This window comes from Arachis stenosperma, chromosome 4 (assembly GCF_014773155.1).
Source record: "Arachis stenosperma cultivar V10309 chromosome 4, arast.V10309.gnm1.PFL2, whole genome shotgun sequence".
NCBI lineage: Eukaryota > Viridiplantae > Streptophyta > Magnoliopsida > Fabales > Fabaceae > Arachis > Arachis stenosperma.
This window is the reverse complement of record NC_080380.1, coordinates 44,144,554-44,165,688: the sequence shown is the minus strand read 5'-3', so window position 1 is coordinate 44,165,688 and position 21,135 is coordinate 44,144,554. Positions and strand designations below refer to the sequence as shown.

At 37.0% G+C, this 21,135-nt stretch overlaps 2 protein-coding genes across 2 annotated transcripts; both read right to left on the bottom strand.

Moving 5' to 3' along the window:
* Window positions 1-2,802: 2,802 nt before the first annotated feature.
* On the bottom strand, window positions 2,803-3,279 carry LOC130974929 (protein FAR1-RELATED SEQUENCE 8-like). The gene has a single exon (XM_057899768.1). It carries the CDS (start codon window positions 3,277-3,279, stop codon window positions 2,803-2,805), a length of 477 nt encoding a protein of 158 aa, XP_057755751.1.
* A 74-nt stretch (window positions 3,280-3,353) lies between these two features.
* LOC130974928 (putative protein FAR1-RELATED SEQUENCE 10) lies at window positions 3,354-4,127 on the bottom strand. The gene is made up of 2 exons (XM_057899767.1): window positions 4,041-4,127; window positions 3,354-3,920 (listed from the first exon to the last, which is right to left on the bottom strand). Exons 1-2 carry the CDS (start codon window positions 4,125-4,127, stop codon window positions 3,354-3,356), a joined length of 654 nt encoding a protein of 217 aa, XP_057755750.1.
* Between the last annotated feature and the right edge of the window lie 17,008 nt (window positions 4,128-21,135).

Sequence of the window (21,135 nt, the reverse complement as noted above, 5' to 3'; positions counted from 1 at the left end):
TAGTCTCCCGTTCCTTTCCTAATTCGTACTCTATTTACATGCTTATATATGAATGAAATTGGGATGCATTTTCAAGACCCAAATATTTTAAAATTACTTGTTGCTGTTAAATATTGCTAATTCCAGACTTTAGTATTTTTACTCTACTTTTATTATCCCGGTGGTCGACATTGGATATGCACCCACCCAGGTTGCAAATGATCTGACTATGTATGCACCTGTTATAGTTAACTTGCATGATGACTTATTGAAGAATGTAAGTGGGAACCATTAACAAGGTCCATATATTTTGAAGTTAGTTGTTGCGGTTATATATTGCTAATTTCAGACTTTAATGTGTAACTACTCAGCTTGTATTATTCGGATGGAACTCTGATTGCAAATGATTTCCCTATGTATGAATCTGTATTAGTCATCTTGCATGATCGGTTTTTCATTTCTCATAACGATTTTTTTAAAGTTGCATGTGTGGTGAGTGTTTTAATCAGATTTTGCCCCAAAGAGATTGTGCATTGCTCAGGATATATTGACACTCAATATACTGGTCAAGATATATTGTCACTACTCTATCATTTCTTTCTTGGTAACGTGCTGCCCTACAGGAGCAAACTATGCATCACCTAACAAGACAATATATTAATTATTACACACGGTGCTTAAAAAAAATTCTATAAATTCGCCCACATGTTATAGGACGCTAACAAGCCAATGTAACAGAATGAAGTTATTACCACAAGAGGATATTTCATAACAACCCAACATAGTCAAATAAAGTGTTCTTGTGATAGTTTCAATTACACAACATGGTTGGTGGCTTGCCACTCACTACACTTAGAGGAATAATTAAAGTTGTTACAAGTCTATCTATCTATGCTATCCTCTTATGACATAAATTGCGAAAATGTGTTTGGAAGTTCAACCCTCAGTTTCCTCTTCCTTGTGCCTGCGCCCATCTGCAATTTCTGCTGCAATTTACATTTTTGTTTGCAAAGATTAGGGTGCTTGCCCACAAATAGCAAAGCTACTGATGAAAATCTAAACAAAACGCGTGGCATAAGTCAATAAATAGTTACGGGAAAATATTGGCACTTACATAACCTGTAGCAAGTTCAGAGGCAAAAAAATTCGAGTGCTCTTGTCGAGTTGTCTGTGACGGTGTCGCCTGCACAAAGTAAAAAGAGGCAAGTCGGGTTGTAAATAAAATGTTTCCAACTTAAATTCTAATTGATTTGAATTCTTAATGGATTTGAATTCTTTGTGGATCTAGATCTGACAAAAGAAACCACTCCTAATATTAATGAATCCTCCCAATATGATTAATTGATTTCACAGAAAATATATGCCTCTGCCCCTAGGAGCTTGAATTGCCTATATTGACATTAATAGAGTTTTACATTTATGCTTCTCCTACTTTGTGAATGGCTCATGTCCTATTTATACTTTGATGATGCTTCTACCCTGTTTGACATGTTGCATTCTCATGAAATAATGATGCTATTTGTTTTATGAACAATTCTAAAGATCTACCTAAATTCAACAATTTTATCAAGTTCAACTTCATTTTATCAGCTAGTTGTTTCGGAATCTACTCACATATGGCATGTCCTAATTAGGTTATTAATGATAATTCAAAGTTTGAAAAATATCATGACTACCCTAAAAATCACATGAATTATAAATAACACACAACATATGGTTCTAACCTGAGGTTGAGCCTGGCAACCCTCGAAAACCAGTAGCGATCCACGACATCCCTGTCGCGGGGCATGTGCACTGGGGTAGCGAGTTCGGCGATGACCAAATTTTCCGCAGGCACTACATTTTCTCTTCTTCGATCCTTTTGTTACCTGAGAAATGTTTCCTCTGCCAATGCCTTTTGTCCGGACACGGACTAGATCATTTATCCCACCACCCCCCTCACCTTTAAGGTGTGGATTCACATCTAAGGCCACATGCAACCCATTCTTGACCTCCAACATGATAGCATCCCGTGCCATTTTTTCACTAAAGACCTTGTAGTCCTCGTCCCTTAGACAAGCCACCTTGGCAAAATGCTTATATTGGTGCACCAAATCTGTTACGGTACTGGGATGCAACATCACCCATTTCAATAACTTGTCTAACGGAAGTCACATTGTTCTTGGCATTTTTGCACCACCTCTTAAGGACCAGAGTCTCTGGCAAAGAACCGATATCAATACCAACTAGAACTACAATTATGTGAACACAAGGGATCCCATATGACTCCATCCTGTGGCAGTTACATTGAAAGGTTCCATTGTGCGGCTGGTGCAAGACTTGCCAGGTTGACTCTGGTCGGCGATACTTCTGTATCACATAGCAACATCCATTTTCACAATCCTGGCAATCGACAATGTAAAATCTTATGGCCCGCCTCAGGGACTCTCGAAATCTGTAAAAAAGTTCACGGGTATATATGGTTATCACAGACCTCTCAATCTCTGGGAACTGTGTTTGAAGCACCGGGGTACCATAAAAGGAATGAAAGTCAAGCTCCTCCTCCTTGTCTCTAAGGAAATCAACACATCTTTGAAAATTTTTAACAAAGTCAAATATCCCATATATACTCTCCACAAACCCACCCAACTTAGCATGCAACGACTCGCATCGAGAGGTTGTCCTTAAACTTGCAAAGAATCTGCCCCGTATGTATGCGGTGGCCCAGAACAACTTCTTTCTATAAAGGTCCATCACCCATTCAACCTCTCAAACACCACACTCGTCAACCATCGCCTCCCACTGTATTTTAAATTCATCAACCTCTATGTCAGCGAGCATGCACTATTTGAATAATTGGGTGAAACGTGGTTGTGAGACATGAGCAGTGGCATTCCTTAGTAGGTGCCACACGTAAAGTCTGTGATGAGCATCTGGAAAAACATGCATAATAGCTAGCCTCATAGAAGGATCCCCATCAGTTATAACTGCCTTCTGGGCCTTTCCCCGCATGCATTCCAGAAAACGTCTCAGCACCCATTTGTACGAATCCTGTGACTCACATGAAACCATTGCTACTGCAAACACGCATGTTTGATTATGGTGATTAACCCCGGATAAAACAATGACAGGAAGGTTATACTTGTTCCTCCCATAGGTCACATCAAAGGCGAGGACATCACCGAACGCCTCATAATCTTCCTGTCTTCGACCATCACTCCATATAATGTCACACATACGAAAACCAGCCGCTACTTCATACCTCCAAAATAGTTTCTCATCATTTCTGGCAGCACATTCAAAAAAAATGCAGTGCGGCATTTACATCTCCGTTCTACAAAGCACGTCGCTTTCAAACCTCGTTGTGCATATCTTGCTTAGTAAATCTTACTAAGTTAAAGCCCCCCAACCTGCATCGCAAATGACTGGTATATCTTTGGAATGCTTATCCCAACGTGCCTCAAGCTATTCATTTGAGCAATTTCTACATCAGACATATTCCTGTGTGAAGGCAGATATCCAATAAACCTTTCTAAGAGTAGGGTGTAGTTATGATCATCCACAAACTGTGAAACAAACCATTTTTCATTAGTATGATTCTTCTTTATCCTCATATCTGCTACACACCCGCATCGCGTAATAGGCTTGTGCTCTCTTTTCCTATCCAGCTTATGTAACCACTTCTTGTGCCTAAACCCTTGTCTTTTGCAAACATAAGTGTATCTAACAATCTCTCTTTTAACATTTTTTACCCTCTTACTCTTCCTTATTGCAAAACCTTTTAGCCTACTATAACTCGTGTAGAATTCTCTTGCTTCCCCAGGGGTAAAGAACTCCATCATCAGCATATCTTCAACGCTGACATGACTTGGTACTTGAGCAGATTGAGGCTCTATGTCTGTCTGTGTCATATTTGGAAACCTTGCTTCGTCCCCTAAGATGCTCATGTCAAAAAGTGTCTCCTGCACAACAATTAATAATGCTACGATCACCCAATTTTACATTAACTTATACCATTCATCTTCAGAATGACAAAAAACTAATATAATTCGAATCTGCATGTTCTCTCCCCTATCATATACCTCATTCAAAAGCCCGTCCTCTGGGTTTGACATCGCCGATTCATGATTGGTTGATGTTAATATCGGCTCATGATTTATGTTGTTCATCTATTTCCTAATAGGCAGCATCTGCTTCTTCTAGAGGATCCCCTAACTTCTGGTTCCTAAGAACTTAAACAATTGCATAGGCAACAATAATATCCAGTCTCGCCATCACAATCTGGCCAATTGATGCAACCCTGTGAACAAAGAAACTTATTGTAACATGTTAACATAGGAAACGCAGAGCTTCTACCCTAATTTCAATGATTCCAGGAATACTTTACACTCACTACATCATCATCGGGAAAACCCACCCTATACAAACAACTACCCCACCTTGATCATTCATATCAACAAATAAAAAGGCACACCTAATATATCTTAATAAAATGAAGATCACAAAATAAATGTCATAAATACAACTACGTTTGAGAGTAGGAGGAAAATGAATTTGCTATATAGTTCATTGCTTATTAGTCCTTTATCAACAACCAAATTGCTTATGCACTTAAATAGCTCAAAAAGTGCTTTAACTTCACTGATAGTGATTGTGAAACCAAAATTTGTTGTAAGTATAAACAACTAAATTGGCATGAAGGCTTGAGAAATAGAGATGTAGCCAATTCCATAACAAATGTAAAACAAGACAATTCTATTTTCCAATAACAAATAGACCAGAAGACCGATATAGCACATTAACCAACCAATTGAAATTGAAATTTGGAGAGGTAAAAACTAACACTTTTTCTTTTAAAGTGGTGACCGGATAGATGGTAAATAACTTGATGCTATTAAAATCACATGAAGCTATTCTTAATCTTTTCAACCTAGCAATTAAAAAAGAGTTATCTGCTGAATAAATAAATAAACTAACTCTTTAATTAAGTTTATAAAAATAAAACAACTATAAAAAATTTTAAAAATTACTTTTATTTGCTGAATAACTAAAAAACTTCTACCATTGCTTCTCTACAGAACATGACTACTCTAACTAAATGCCAAAGTCCAACCTCCACTGCACACCATGTCAATTAATGTATCTAAAAGGATCATACCCAAATTTTTTGGGTACACACCATGTCAATAATCCAACATAACACTGCCAACACATTTAATCTCCCTGGGTCAGCTCCAATACCTTAAATATAGCCCTAAAAAATTCACATACTACAAAAATTAATGCCAAAAATAAGGAATATACCTTTCGATAAGCCCTTCAATGCCGCAAACTTATACAACCCGCACATTACCGACTGCTGAATCGCGCTTTTCACCTTTTCTTGTAACTGTAGAGAAAAACCCAATAGCAGAACAACAAATTAGATAGTAACGGGAAGGTCAAGAAGGCCAAGAACCTTGAACAGCTGTAGCAGTAAATCAGAATAACTCTCGTCGATTCCGCTGTATCAAGGGCGGACAGTAGAGGAGAGGCGAGGAGATTGAGTTCTTACGAACATGGTTTAGGAGCTCATTCTTCCAACTCAGGCAACATTATAAGCCAATAAAGTTTTTTGGCATCTTGCTATTTAAGCTGCAAAGATTTAAATTCAAGAAGCAAGCTCTGAAGAATTTTTAGCTGACCAATTGGGTAATTTTAAATCAATTTCAGAGGTTAATATAGTCTTTTAACGCTTCACTACAAGACAAATATATAACTAAAAACCTAAAAGTACATGGCATACTAGTACTCCAGTAAAGTACACTGGAGTACCTGAAACGTATCCTATACTTTTATTAATCACTAGTGTAAAGTTTGTGCGTTGCGCGAATTGTATACATTTATTTATTTTATTGTATTTATGTATAGTTTGTTTATAAAAAAATTGAATACATATTTATGAAAAGAGTTAATTTACTTAGTATATAAATAGATTAATTAATTATTTTTTTTGTTATATTGATAATCAATCTTATTAAAAAATAAATATATAAAATTTGACCCTATAACATTTTTAAAATTAAATGTACACTTACAAATATCTTTTAAATTTAACCCATACTTAAAAACAGACACAATCACATAGCAAAATCATATATATATATATATATAGTAAATACACGTAGTCAACCACAGCACAAACAAAATTAACTATATATTTTTTTCTATTTGATTGAATGTCTTACTTTTTTTTACCAATCAAACAAAATTAACAAAAGTAAACTCACAAAACAAAAATATTTGTATTTTAAACTTTGATATATATTTAAACCAAAGGCATCCTTAACCCTTGATTCAAGGATCATTGACAATTGAACATGAACTTCATGTTGTAATCTCTAAGGTATTCTTATTTCATTCTTTTAATTCTTTTATCATTTGCTCCAAATGTCACATCTTTTCAAACAATAAATAGAACCATATGTTAGAAAGACATGCAAATATTTTTTTAATGCCACATGTCTTTGTTCCAAATTAAATGTGAGCACTTATACCCTGAATATTACTATCTCAACACATACTTTAAGCATTGATAATAATTTAAAAGACAAATCTTAACAATAAATAAAACGTTTTAAGTCCTTGCTCCTTGCTACGACTATAATCAATCTGGCATCAATCTGCGAGCGCAGTCCGTTTCTCTTATCATCAAGCATAAAATGCATGAAGTACAACTACAAATAAAAATGCAACCATTTTAACTTAGAAAGCCAAAGAAATAAAGTAGTGATACACTCTACTTGCACCAACCCCTCTCGTTAACAGTTTCATCAAGCTGTTGTACCATGAAATTGTCAATTTCGGACTGCTTTGTTGGGTCATATAAACTCAAACAAATAAAAAAACACAATTGATGTAGTAGGATAGAATTTAAAATAATATGCTATAACCAAATTTATTGGCTGCTAAAATATCTTGCCAAGCATTGTAAGTACTATTATTTTATTCACATTTTTTTCATCCTAAGTAAGAAAAGTTGAAAAAAAATTACTAACCCCGTATTTTTTTCAAGAGTGATAAAATAAAATAATTCAGAAATTGATATATATTAAATAAATAAAATTAGGAAGCCTAAAAAATTTAAACATATACAACAAAAAATTTTTAAGCGTAAAAATAATACCAAGAACAACAAATGAAAAGAGACAAATACTTATGGTGATTGCCTCCTCTTAAATTTCATGTTCTGGACATGATGAATTCTTTCACTCTAACATGCTCTGCACACATGATACAAATAATAAGGCATTTTTTATGTCCTAAAATTTGATATTTTATTCTTTCTTTTATTTTTGTCCTATGTTTGATCTTCCTAAAAATACAATCTACCCAATTTTATTTTACCAAAATTTCTATAAAATCAGATTTTCAAGCCTTAGTCCTCTTCATTCTTGGGCTTGAAGCCAACCAAACAACAAAATCCACCATCATTTTTCTTTCCTCTGAACAACTTCGACTGGAATTCAACAGACCAATCAGAGTTATCCTAATAAATATTCAAGTCTCAAGGGAGTAAAATTGTGCTAGTGGAAAGTAAATCATTAACCATATATGATCCATAAGTTAAAAACTATATTAATACATTTTTCTTCATCAAAAAGTAATCTATGTATGAAGAAATACTAATCTTAAATAAGAACACCAAATACCTTTTGAGTATTGTCTATGATATATTAAATTATATATTAAGAGAATTGTTTTCCAACATAACAGTGAAAAAAATACTATTCCAAAGATCTAAATTGTTACCTAATATCATTGCTATAGCATAAGGCTCCCTTATAGCTAACTTAGAAACAATTCTCAGCCCATACTTCAGCAATCGGATCAGAATAAATAAAATTAGGAAGTCTAAAAAATGTAAACATATACAAAAAAAAAATTTAAGGGTAAAAATAACACTAAGAATAACAAATGAAAAGAGACAAATACTTATGATGATTGCCTCCTCCTAGATTCCATGTTTTGAATCTGATGGATTCATTCACTCTAGAATACTCTACACACATAATGCAAACAATAAGGCATTTTTTATGTTCTAAAATTTGATGTTTTATTCTTTCTTTTACTTTTGTACTATGTTTGATCTTTCTAAAGATACAATCTACCTAATTTCATTTTACTAAAATTTTTATAAAATCAAATTTTCAAACCATAGTCCTCTTTATTCTTACGCTTGAAGCCAACCAAACAACAAAGTCCACCATCATTTTTCTTTGCTCTGAGCAACTCCAATTGGAATTCAACAGACCAATCAGAGTCATCCTAATAAATATTCAAATCTCAAGGGAGTAAAATTGTGCTAATGGCAAGTAAATCATTAACCATATATGATCCATAAGTTAAAAACTATGTTAATACATTTTTCTTCATCAAAAAGTAATCTATGCATGAAAAAATACTAATCTTAAATAAGAATACCAAATACCTTTTTAGTATTGGCTATGATATATTAAACTGTATATTAAGTGGAATTGTTTTCCAACATAACAGTGAAAAAAATACTATTCCAAAGATCTAAATTGTTACTTAATGTCATTGCTATAGCATAAGGCCCCCTTATAGCTAACTTAAAAACAATTCTCAGCCCATACCTCAGCAATCAGATCAGAATATATATGAAATCCTAAATTCAACTTTATTGAGTACTTATGACTATAAATCACAAAATACAAAGGAAAAAATGTGAAAACCAATAAATTATGCAATTTATGGTAGGTTGGTAAGTCTTAAAAAATGGAAAGCATGAAGCAAAAAGTTGCTTAATCACTAAAATAAAACTATGTAATTGAGCATTACTTAAAAAAGTACTCAAAAGGCATAAAACTAACCGGCAATTTTCTTTAAGTTTATTCTAGAAACTACAATAATTTTAAACTTACCAATTTTATACCAAATGTTTAAAAACCAATAAATAATCTAGACCCAAAGTTCAAGCATCTAATACCTTGTCCATAGAATCTTCATTTTCTTCTTTGTTAGGGTGTAAATAGAACATTCTCTTGCAGTCTTGTTATTTTTCTCCTTTTCTTGTTGTACTTGTGAAACCCAAGCAACTATGGAGAGTGTATTACCTGTATATAAATATACTTGTATATAATTGCTTTCGTTTTGCATTTCTCACAAAATCATCATAGAATATTGCCTCCTCATCATATCTGTCGAAATCATATGTTTTTCACATATGAAAAAGAAAGACTGAAACTTTGTAAGGTGATAAATTTGTCCAAAATATTTAAGGTTTAATGACTACATGAGTCCTCTACTTCCAAGTGAAATGTATGTAAAACTATCAATCAATTTGAATGTATATAAAAAATAAATTTCAATGTTTATCTTTAAAAATTCCAATTCTACTAAATCTAAACAAATACATAGAAAAATTCACAGAATAATAACAAAAAAGTGAGAAATTGAGGAGATAAAACTGACCGTCTTCAGAGACCTTGACCGATGCAGAACTTCTCAAAGCTCGACCAACAGTAACAACAGCGATGCTAGAGAGGCCACTGCATGTTCAACTAGGTCACCCAATACATTATCATTAAATTTAAATGATATTAGAAGCATAAACTTCACTCCCTGATTGAAATCATGTTCACAACATTAATTTAAACCACCCTAAAAAAGTTATTGCATCAAAATGTAGAAATAGGGCATAGTGAAAAAAGGAGGGGAAAAAGAAGTTGATTAATCTAAACTCCAAATTACATAGAACCAAAATCAGGAGTGAAATCATTTCAAAGCTTACCACTGATCGCAGGATCTCAGAGCTCTCTGTTCTTTTTACTGGTGTCGTCAACTTGATGCTAGTTGTAACACCCTAATATACAAATTCTTATGCTCGAGTCATAAGTCAATGATACTACGGTGGTACGACTCTCAGGTGGATTTTTAATATATAGATATAGGTAATTCCGAAAGGAGTATTAATCGAGAAGCCTGAAAAGAGTAGAAATAAAATTGTGAAGACGTATCACTCACATTTCGACAACAAAAAGATAAACCGTGAAGCCGAAAGCGATATACGGATAAGGCATAAAGGAGATTAAGAGATAGATAACAGATAGATATATATAACATAAGTAAATAGCCACTAGTTGTGACCCGCGAAGTTTAGGCCGGCTAGGGTACAGTATGAAAGTAGTTGACAACAGTATATCCTAATCTCTCCCAAGGGAAACACGAGAGCCTCTATAGGCCAGTTTAAAAGAGTTCAATACATAATATAATCTTTTCAAAACAAAGGTGGAGAGATTCTAAGCAAAACACAAAGTAGAGAAAATAAAGATCTTCGCCGTCTCTCAGACGACCTACAACTCACTTCTGAGCACCTGGACCTGTATCTGAAAAACAAGAGATATATATGGAATGAGAATCCCGGGCCCATGGGTTCCTAGTACGGTAAAAGTGCCAAATAAATACAATGCACAGCAATAAAAACTCATTAAGCATCCTAAACTCCTTTTCACCAAGTATCCAGCCTAGATTCTCGCTAATCCATGAATAGGCAACTGTCGTAAGGGGATACTAAATCCAGTTCATATCTCATATGATTCCAAACTCACTGACTCTCCCACGAATCAGATTCAGAATCATAAACAAAACCATCATCAGTCGTCCTGTCTCAGCAATTCTATATCAATACATCATACCCTCACCTGGAGCTAGTAAAACCACATCACTGCGTCTACCCAGGAAGCTCAAATCATCTCATCCAATGATCATCATCATCATGCAATCGCATCATCAATTCATCTCATCAAGAATAGCTCTCAACCTCCACTGACACCAACATGAGGGGCCTCTCAGTTGTACAATCACAAGCAATACAGGCAAGTAATACACAATTAAGGTACAAGTAGAACAAGTAGCACATAATCAGGTAACATAGTATATATAATGTAGAAATCCAAAACAAATAGGCAAACCCAAACAATTCAAACATATGCAAATGATGAATGCCTGCCCTATGGCTGATGATATCATCTGTCGGTTATCAAGCCAACCCGACGTGTCCGGTAGCTAACCCGGGCACAGTCTCTCTGTTGCGCATTAATTACATTAGAGGGAATATATGCCCTGTCACCATTAGAGGGTATCTGCGCCCTGTCGCCATTAGAGGGTATCGGTGCCCTGTCACCCTTACAACCAGAGAGAAAACACAAGCATACTTACATTCAACATTTTCCATCAATATTCATTTATCATATTCACTCATTTATCATATATGTATTTATACTCAGCCATAATCAATAATGGCTTTGCCGTAACCCGGCAATAACTCAGCCATCCTGCTCACAGTTCAATCCAGAACTAGCCAATTTATCAACATGGCTCCGCCGTATCCGGCAATAACTCAGCCATCCGGCTCATAGTTTAATCAAGACCAGCCATTTATCAATAAATATAGCCCTTCGGCTCATGGCATACACGGTACTTCTACCGTCATCCTCCATATCTCATATAATCATCTTTGGTCATCATTGATCATAATTTTCCCCTTGATTCATTCGCAAGTTACCACATCCCCTAGCTCCTTTCTCATTGCTAGGTATATCATAATGATTTAATACATAAGGGGTGAGATCGGAGGCTTAGAAGTATGAGTTTGGCTTTTAAAACTCAAAAATCAACTTTGGCATAAAAACAAGGCCACGCGTACGCGTCCTCCACGTACACGCGTGGATGGGCACAAAGCTCATCGACGCGTATGCGTCATACACGCGGACGCGTGGATTGAAAAATAGCCAGACGACGCGTACGCATCAGCCACGCGTACGCGTGGGTGCATTTGCCCCCCAGGCACAAAACTGGCACAACTCTCGGGAAAATGGCTGGGCATTGAGTGCAACGCATCGACGCGCACGCGCACACCATGCGCATGCGTGGATGGTGCCTTCAAGAAGAACGACGCGTACGCGCCAAGTGTGCCTACGCGTGGAGGGTCATTCTACTAAAAATTTTCTAAGTTAAAAGCTGCAGAATTCACAGATTCAACCCCCAATCTTCCGACGGACATAACTTTCTCATTTTAAATTATTTTCACCCGTTCTTCGAATGGCATGGACATCCCGAATCCAATTTCACTTCTAAACAAGTTTGGCACAAAACAAAAATTCGCAGTCCAAGTTATGTCCCGTCAAAGTATGCCCAAAAACCATATTTTCACACAAAACCACAAAGTGCCATTTTCAAAACAAGCCATTTTCAACTCTTTACAAAATCAACCAAAACATGCCATTTTTATCCGTTTTCTTTGAAATCAATCAAAATATACCAAAATTAACATCAAGCCTCCTCAACTCATACACTAACACCTTACCACAATTCACAAAACTGCCATATAACCATTTTTATCCTTTTCAAACAAATGGCTAAATTACAAACACATCAACATGTCAAACATCCTTCCTCGGCCCAATTTTCAACAATACTATTTTCAATCAACCATCATTATACATAATCAATATCATACTCACTATCACATAGTTTCACCCACAAATCAACCTTAAGCATTCCTCAAGCATATATGACAACATACATATCTCTCCTGCATCATCATACCATCAAGGCATCAATAATCATAATCACATATATGACCACATAATATATCTCAACCAAAACCAAACATACCTCATCTATATAATTTCACCCAAAATTACCAAATTCCATACTTCAACTCCTCAAACCTTATTATTCAATAACCAACCCAATCATTTATATATTCATTATCTGAAATTCATCCAATCACTTGTGTCATCGTACAATGTACACATCAACTTACCTTCCTTACCTCTTTCTGGCCTCCAGCCGAAAATTCATGGCCTCCAGCCCAATTTCACAATTTAAATGTATAAACCACAAATCAATACTCATACCCAATACATCAAATTCTCAATACACCAAGCACACAAGGCCACACAATTCTCAACCCAATCATTAATTCACATTACATGCCAACTATGCATATTAGCACCAACCATTTACACATTCCAAACTTAATCCTAGGGGCATTTAGCCTAGGAATTCTCATCACACCACACGGTACTTAAATGAAACTTAAACCGTACCTCTTGTAGCCAAACCAATTGAGCCTCTTCTATGGAAGTCTCTACCAACCTTTAGCTCCAAGCCTCACCAAAACTCCACAAGCAACACCAACCTCCCAATTGTGCATCAAAATCACCAAATACACTAACATAACCAATATCACATACATACATCAACCTAGAGCTCATAAAAATGATAAATCACAAGGGTTGGAGGGTTTCACACCTTAACCCACTGAAGTTTGTGATGAATATTACCCATGGCTCATACAAGAGCACTCCTAAACAACCAAAATCACAAGGTTTCCTCAAAACCCAAACCAAATTTGAATTTGAAGAGGAAAATGAAAACTGGGCAGAGGAAAGTGGATTACTCACCACAAAACTTGGATATAATTGTAGAGGATGAAAAGAGCGATGCGTGGCCACAAACGGCTCGTCAATCGAAGTTCCGTAGCTCAAGTTATGGTGGTTTGAAGATCAAAGAGAGTTAGGTTTTCTCTCTTCCCTCCTCTCTTCTCAATTCAGCGCCCCAACCCTTCCTTTTAGGGTAAAATGAGCTGAAATGCTCATAACTAATGTTTATATATATTGGGTCTTGGGCCCACGTAGACCCGGTTCACTTATTTTTGTTCGTTGGCCCAATTTCGGGCCAAAACCTTTAAGATTAGCGCTCCAAGTCGCATTTTAAATATTTCTACCTTCTCTAATTAAAATTCCTCCTCTATTAACCTTATTTACTTATAATCAATTTTCTCAACTACAGTACCAGACAGATCTCAGCCGGTACTGCCGGTCAAAATTCCACTGCGCGCTTTTGCGCAGAAAACTATGTTTTCCGACTCAAAAAAATTCACTGAATCCAAATATCATATTTAAATTATCAAATTCCAATTGCAAAATCTTCCAACCATATTCACTCCTATTTAATTTACTATTTAATTAATTTCAATTAGACCTGGTATTACATTCTACCCCCCTAACAGAAATTTTCGCCCTCGAAAATTCCATCTATCACTGCGAGTACGCGAGCATAGTCTGCCTTTATATCCAACGCATAACAGTTCCAAGGTCATTTTACTCTGCGTGCTTCCGTTGCCACGCTCTGATTTCTCTATCTCCGAGGGTGTCGGTCATTCGTTGAATGCCGACCAACAGCCTCGTTCCTTACTTTTATCGTCTCATCAACTCACACCCTATTAAATCTCAAATCATGTCATCAATAAGATTGTCATCATCGTTAATCATAGCCATCATCCCACATCACTATAATCAATCAAAGATCATCACCACACCTTAATCATACTCCATCACTATCCTCTCTCTCTGCCAAGCCAATTCCTCTAATCACAGTTCAACTCCAAGCATAACCTCCAAACTTACTTTCTTATTCTCAAACCCTCGAATTTCTACATGACTTACTGTTATAAAGTCTCTGACTTATCAATCAAAAACCCCTTTCATTTCTAGAAATCAAATGAGTTTGAAATAACAATTTAACAAAATCATAAGAATTCACTTTTCTTTAATAATCTATAAAAGCATTCGAGACACATCTCTTTTGTTAAAGTTACTCAAATAAAAAATCATCTTCAAAACCATAACCAACACTCTTTCAAATTCTTGGGAAAAAATTTTCAACAGTACCTCCCCAAAAATTAGAGTTTACCATCTGTCACGGGTTCCCTCAAACCAATCTCAGTACCGCATCAACATTTCAATTTAATGGTCTTCACATTCGTCTTTCAAAACCAATCATTATAAATCTCAATCTAAATCCAAGGTCACTATGACCAATCATCATAGTACTCATCGCTCAAACACGATAACTTGCACTCTCTCATCATCTAAATCCAATTATGCATCAATGATAATTTCCTCATCCGCTTTAGAACCATCAAAGCTCGCAGCCGCAATCAATTCCAACTATTTGGGGATCATTACTTGCAGTAACCCGCTTAACCATTCTAGTATTCAAACTTAAGATATTATAGTAAATTTTTACAGCTCCTATTCGTAGCTATCATGTGTTACTGCTTCCGTAAGTTTCTGCTGCTTTATTCTGATCTCTCGTCTAGTACTAGCTCTATCACTTACTTCATCAAGTACTCAACCACAACTTAGCATGACTGGCATTCACTAGATTTCTATCTATGATAGCCAAAACCACATACCAACTTAATTGTACTTTTAACATGTTGTTACCGATTTTTTGCTTACCAATTTTCAAACCGTCGGATCTAACAGTATCACCCGTTGTTGTAGTGAACACACGACCTTGTTGTTGTCCCTTGGTAGTATTTCGGTTGACCTTCTTAGGAAGTTTCCAGGACACGTGCCCAACTCCTCTACAACCATGGCAAAGTCCCAATCCATCTCGACACGGAGTTCTCAGATGATGGCTTTCAAATCGCCCACAAGTCATTCCACTCTGAGGTTGCTTTCCATTAAAGGCCTACCTAATCATTTATGCTCACCAAACCTTCTATTAAGATAACTTAAGGTTATCTAGAATAGATCATAATTTTTCATTCGACCATGTATTATGAGTGAATACCAGCCTTCAGCATTGTCTAAAGTGGTAAAGAATTAAGTTATCAGTTTTCTTATTACATCAGGTACGAGAATCGTACTTGGCAGTCTCCCGATCCTTCCGGTGTGGGCAATCTCTGACTAAATGTCCTAACTTTCCGCAATTGTAACACAAACCCGAACCATAATGACACGGTCTATTTGGGTAATGACCTCCACATCTCTGACAGCTCAAAACATCCGAAGCAGCCACTATCTGTTTTCCCCTACCTTTTCCTTGGGAATTCTTATTCGTCACAAGGTCATTTCACCCTTGGGAAAAATGTTGTGGGTATCCTCTTCTCTTAAACTCTTGACCCCTTGTTGGGTATTCTTGATTGTGCTCCTTGCGGTGGGACTCCCGACGGTCATTCTTCAACTCAACAGCCTTCCTCACACATTCTTCAGCAATACGGCTCTTGTTCACAAGTTCGGAGAAGACCCTAATCTCCATCGGTCCAACGGAGCTTAGGATTTCACTTCGAAGTCCTCCCTTATACTTAATACACTTCCATTCCTCGATGTCTCCCAGTGTTCCTTGACACATATGAGAAAACCTGAATAACTCCTCAAATTTATCCGTATACTCAGATACGGACATTGTACCCTGTTTTAGCTGCAGTAATTCAAGTTCCTTGGCCGTTCTAGCAGAACTCGGGAAGTACTTCTTATAAAATTTCACTTAGAAGGCACCCCAGGTGATAGGATCATTCCCCTGCTGCAGGAGACGTCGAGTCCCTTGCCACCAATGCGATGCTTCCCCCGTGAGCAGATAGGTAGCAAATTCAACACACTGCTCTTTAGGCACCAACTGCGCTTGCAGTGCTCGCTCCATGGCCTGAAACCAGGTGTCAGCTTCAGTCGGATTGGTGGTTCCCTTGAACTTAAGTGGATTAACCTTTAAGAAAGTTGCCAGTGTCATCGGGCCCTGAGCTCCACTTTCGCCATTGCCATTATTGTTTATCTGTTGCCCAAGAGCCTCCGTAATGGCCTGCATAACAGCAGCCATATTCTCCAACGCCGCAATAAGGTTTACCGGGTTATTCGGGTTAATTTTCGGTTCCTGAGTACTAGTACGATCTTTCTCACGTCCCCGACCGGGTCAACGAGGCGCCATCTGGTTCCTATACACACCAAACAATTAATATCAAGTTGATCAGTCTCAATATCGGAAGTATAGTGCTTCAAAGTACCAAAGGTACACTCATGGACCTCATGCTAGATGTATCGGTTAGATACCCTAACTAGCACAGGCACAGACTCAGAGTATGCACTTAAGCATAAACAATTCTATCCCTCAGGCTCACGAGGATGAACTGCTCTGATACTATAATATAACACCCTAATATACAAATCCTTATGCTCGAGTCATAAGTCAATGATACTACGATGGTACGACTCTTAGGTGGATTTTTAATATATAGATATAGGTAATTTCAAAAGGAGTATTAATCGAGAAGCCTGAAAAGAATAGAAATAAAATTGCGAAGACGTATCACTCATGTTTTGACAACAAAAAGATAAATCATGAAGCCGAAAGCGATATACGGACAAGGCATAAAGGAGATTAAGAGATAGATAATAGATAGATATATATAACATAAGTAAATAGCCACTAGTCACGACCCACAAAGTTTAGGCCGGCTAGGGTACAGTATGAAAGTACTTGACAACAGTATATCCTAATCTCTCCCTAAGAAAACACGAGAGCCTCTAAAGGCCAGTTTAAAAGAGTTCAATACATAATATAATCTTTTCAAAACAAAGGTGGAGAGATTCTAAGCAAAACACAAAGTAGAGAAAATAAAGATCTTCGCCGTCTCTCAGACGACACACAACTCACTTCTGAGCACCTGGACCTGTATCTGAAAAATAAGAGATATATATGGAATGAGAACCCCGGGCCCATGGGTTCCCAATACAGTAAAAGTGCCAAATAAATACAATGCACTGCGATAAAAACTCATTAACCATCCTAAACTCCTTTTCACCAAGTATCCAGCCTAGATTCTCGCTAATCCATGAATAGGAAACCTTCGTAAGGGGATACTAAATCTAGTTCATATCTCATATGATTCCCAACTTGCTGACTCTCCCATGAATCAGATTTAGAATCATAAACAAAACCATCATCAGTAGTCCTGTCTCAGCAATTCTATATCAATACATCATACCCTCACCTGGAGCTAGTGAAACCACATCACTGCGTCTACCTAGGGAGCTCAAATTATCTCATCCAATGATCATCATCATCATGCAATCGCATCATCAATTCATCTCATCAAGAACAGCCCTCAACCTCCACCGACACCAACATGAGGGGCCTCTCAGTTGTACAAACACAAGCAATACAGGCAAGTAATACACAATTAAGGTACAAGTAGAACAAGTAGCACATAATCAGGTAACATAGCATATATAATGTAGAAATCCAAAACAAATAGGTAAACCCAAACAATTCAAACATATGCAAATGATGAATGCCTGCCCTATGGCTGATGATATCATCTCTCGGTTATCAAGCCAACCCGACGTGTCCGATAGCTAACACGGGTACAGTCTCTTTGTTGCGCATTAATATCATTATAGGGAATATGTGCCTTGTCGCCATTAGAGGGTATATGCGCCCTGTCGCCATTAGAGGGTATCTGTGTCCTGTCGCCATTAGAGGGTATCGGTGCCCTGTCACCCTTACAACCAGAGAGAAAATACAAGCATACTTACATTGAACATTTTCCATCATTATTCATTTATCATATTCGCTCATTTATCATATATGCATTTATACTCAGCCATAATCAATAATGGCTTTGCCGTAAACCGGCAATAACTCAGCCATCCGGTTCACAGTTCTATCCAGAACTAGCCTATTTATCAACATGGCTCCGCCATATCTGGCAATAACTCAGCCATCCTGCTCATGGTTCAATCAAGAACCAGCCATTTATCAATAAATATAGCCCTTCGGCTCATGGCATACACGGTACTTCCACCGTCATCCTCCATATCTCATATAATCATCTTTGGTCATTATTGATCATAACTTTTCCCCTTGCTTCATTCGCAAGTTATCACATCCCCTAGCTCCTTTCTCATTGTTAGGCATATCATAATGATTTAATACATAAGGGGTGAGATCGGAGGCTTAGAAGTATGATGTTTGGCTTTTAAAACTCAAAAATCAACTCTCGCATGAAAACAGGGCCACGCGTATGCGTCCTCCACGAACACACGTGGATGGCCACAAAGCTCATCGACGCGTATGCGTCAAACACGCGAATGCGTGGATTGAAAAACAGCCAGACGACGTGTACGCATCAGCCATGCGTACGCGTAGGTGCATTTGCGCCCCAGGCACAAAACTGGCACAACTCTGGCACAACTCTCGGGAAAATGGCTGGGCATTGGGTGCAACGCATCGATGCACACGTGCACACCACGCGCACGCATGGATGGTGCCTTCTTGAAGAACGACGCATATGCACCAAGTGCGCCTACGCGTGGAGGATCATTCTGCTAAAAAATTTCTAAGTTAAAAGCTGCAGAATTCACAGATTCAACCCCCAATCTTCCGACGGACATAACTTTCTCATTTTAAATCGTTTTTCATCCGTTCTTTAAACGGCATGGACATCCCAGATCCAATTTCACTTCTAAACAAGTTTGGTACAAAATGGAAATCCGCAGTCCAAGTTATGTCCCGTCAAAGTATGCCCAAAAACCATGTTTTCACATAAAACTACAAAGTGCCATTTTGAAAACAAGCAATTTTCAACTCTTTTCAAAATCAACCAAAACATGCCAATTTCATCCCTTTTCTTTGAAATCAATCAAAATATACCAAAATCAACATCAAGCTTCCTCAACTCATACACTAACACCTTACCACAATTCACAAAACCGCCATATAACCATTTTTACCCTTTTCAAACATATGGCTAAATTACAAATACATCAACATATCATACATCCTTCCTCATCCTAATTTCCAACAATACTATTTCTAATCAACCATCATTATACATAATCAATATCATACTCACTATCACATGATTTCACCCACAAATCAACCTTAATCATTCCTCAAGCATATATCACAACATACATATCTCTCATGCATCATCATACCATCAAGGCATCAATAATCATAATCACATATATGACCATATAATATATCTCAACCAAAATCAAACATACCTCATCTACATAATTTCACCCAAAATTACCAAATTCCACACTTCAACTCCTCAAACCTTATTATTCAATAACCAACCCAATCATTCATATATTCATTATCTGAAATTCATCCAATCACTTGTGTCATCATACAATGCACACATCAACTTACCTTCTTTACCTCTTTCTGGCCTCCAGCCGAAAATTCACGACCTCCAGCCCAATTTCACAATTTAAATGCATAAACCACAAATCAATACTCATTACCCAATACATCAAATTCTCAATACACCAAGCACACAAGGCCACACAATTCTCAACCCAATCATTAATTCACATTACATACCAACTACGCATATTAGCACCAACCATTTACACATTCCAAACTTAATCCTAGGGGCATCTAGCCTAGGAATTCACATCACACCACATGGTACTTAAATAAAACTTAAATCGTACATCTTGTAGCCAAACCAATTGAGCCTCTTCTATGGAAGTCTCCACCAACCCTTAGCTCCAAGCCTCACCAAAGCTCCACAAGCAACACCAACCTCCCAATTGTGCATCAAAATCACCAAATACACTAACATAACCAATATCACATACATGCATCAACCTAGGACTCATAAAAATGATAAATCACAAGGGTTAGAGGGTTTCTTACCTTAACCCACTAAAGTTTGTGATAAATATCACCCATGACTCATACTAGAGTACTTCTAAATAACCAAAATCACAAGGTTTCCTCAAAATCCAAACCAAATTCGAATTTAAAGAGGAAAATAAAAACTGGGCAGAGGACAGTGGATTACTCACCACAAAACTTAGATAGAATTGTAGAGGATGAAAAGAGCGATGCGTGGCCACAAACGACTCGTCAATCGGAGCTCCGTAGCTCAAGTTATGGTGGTTTGAAGATCAAAGAGAGTTAGGTTTTCTCTCTTCCCTCCTCTCTTCTCAATTCAGCGCCCCAACCCTTCCTTTTAGGGTAAAATGAGCTGAAATGCTCATAACTAATGTTTATATATGTTGGGTCTTGGACCCATTTAGACCCGTTTCACTTATTTTTGTCCGTTGGCCTAAGTTTGGGCCAAAACCTTTAAGATTAGCACTCCAATCGCATTTTAAATATTTCTACCTTCCCTAATCGAATTCCTCCTTCTCAGTTATTCTCTTCAAAATTTCGAAATTTTAGGGCTTTGTGTTAAGTGAAATTTTGTAATTTTGGGTGTTTAGGTACACTCTAGCTTTTGATTATCATTGAGTTTGGCTTCCAAAACTATTGGGTAAGGTGAGTTATTCTTGAACCCTTGTGAAATTGTGATTAAGTTGAACC

Bases quoted from the DNA above. Each gene is read 5' to 3' on its own strand.
- LOC130974929 (XM_057899768.1), bottom strand. From the start codon at position 3,279: ATGCCGCACTGCATTTTTTTTGAATGTGCTGCCAGAAATGATGAGAAA.
- LOC130974928 (XM_057899767.1), bottom strand. From the start codon at position 4,127: ATGAACAACATAAATCATGAGCCGATATTAACATCAACCAATCATGAA. The intron at 3,921-4,040 runs GTATATGATAGG...ATTGTTGTGCAG, and splicing joins AGGACGGGCTTTTGAATGAG to GAGACACTTTTTGACATGAG.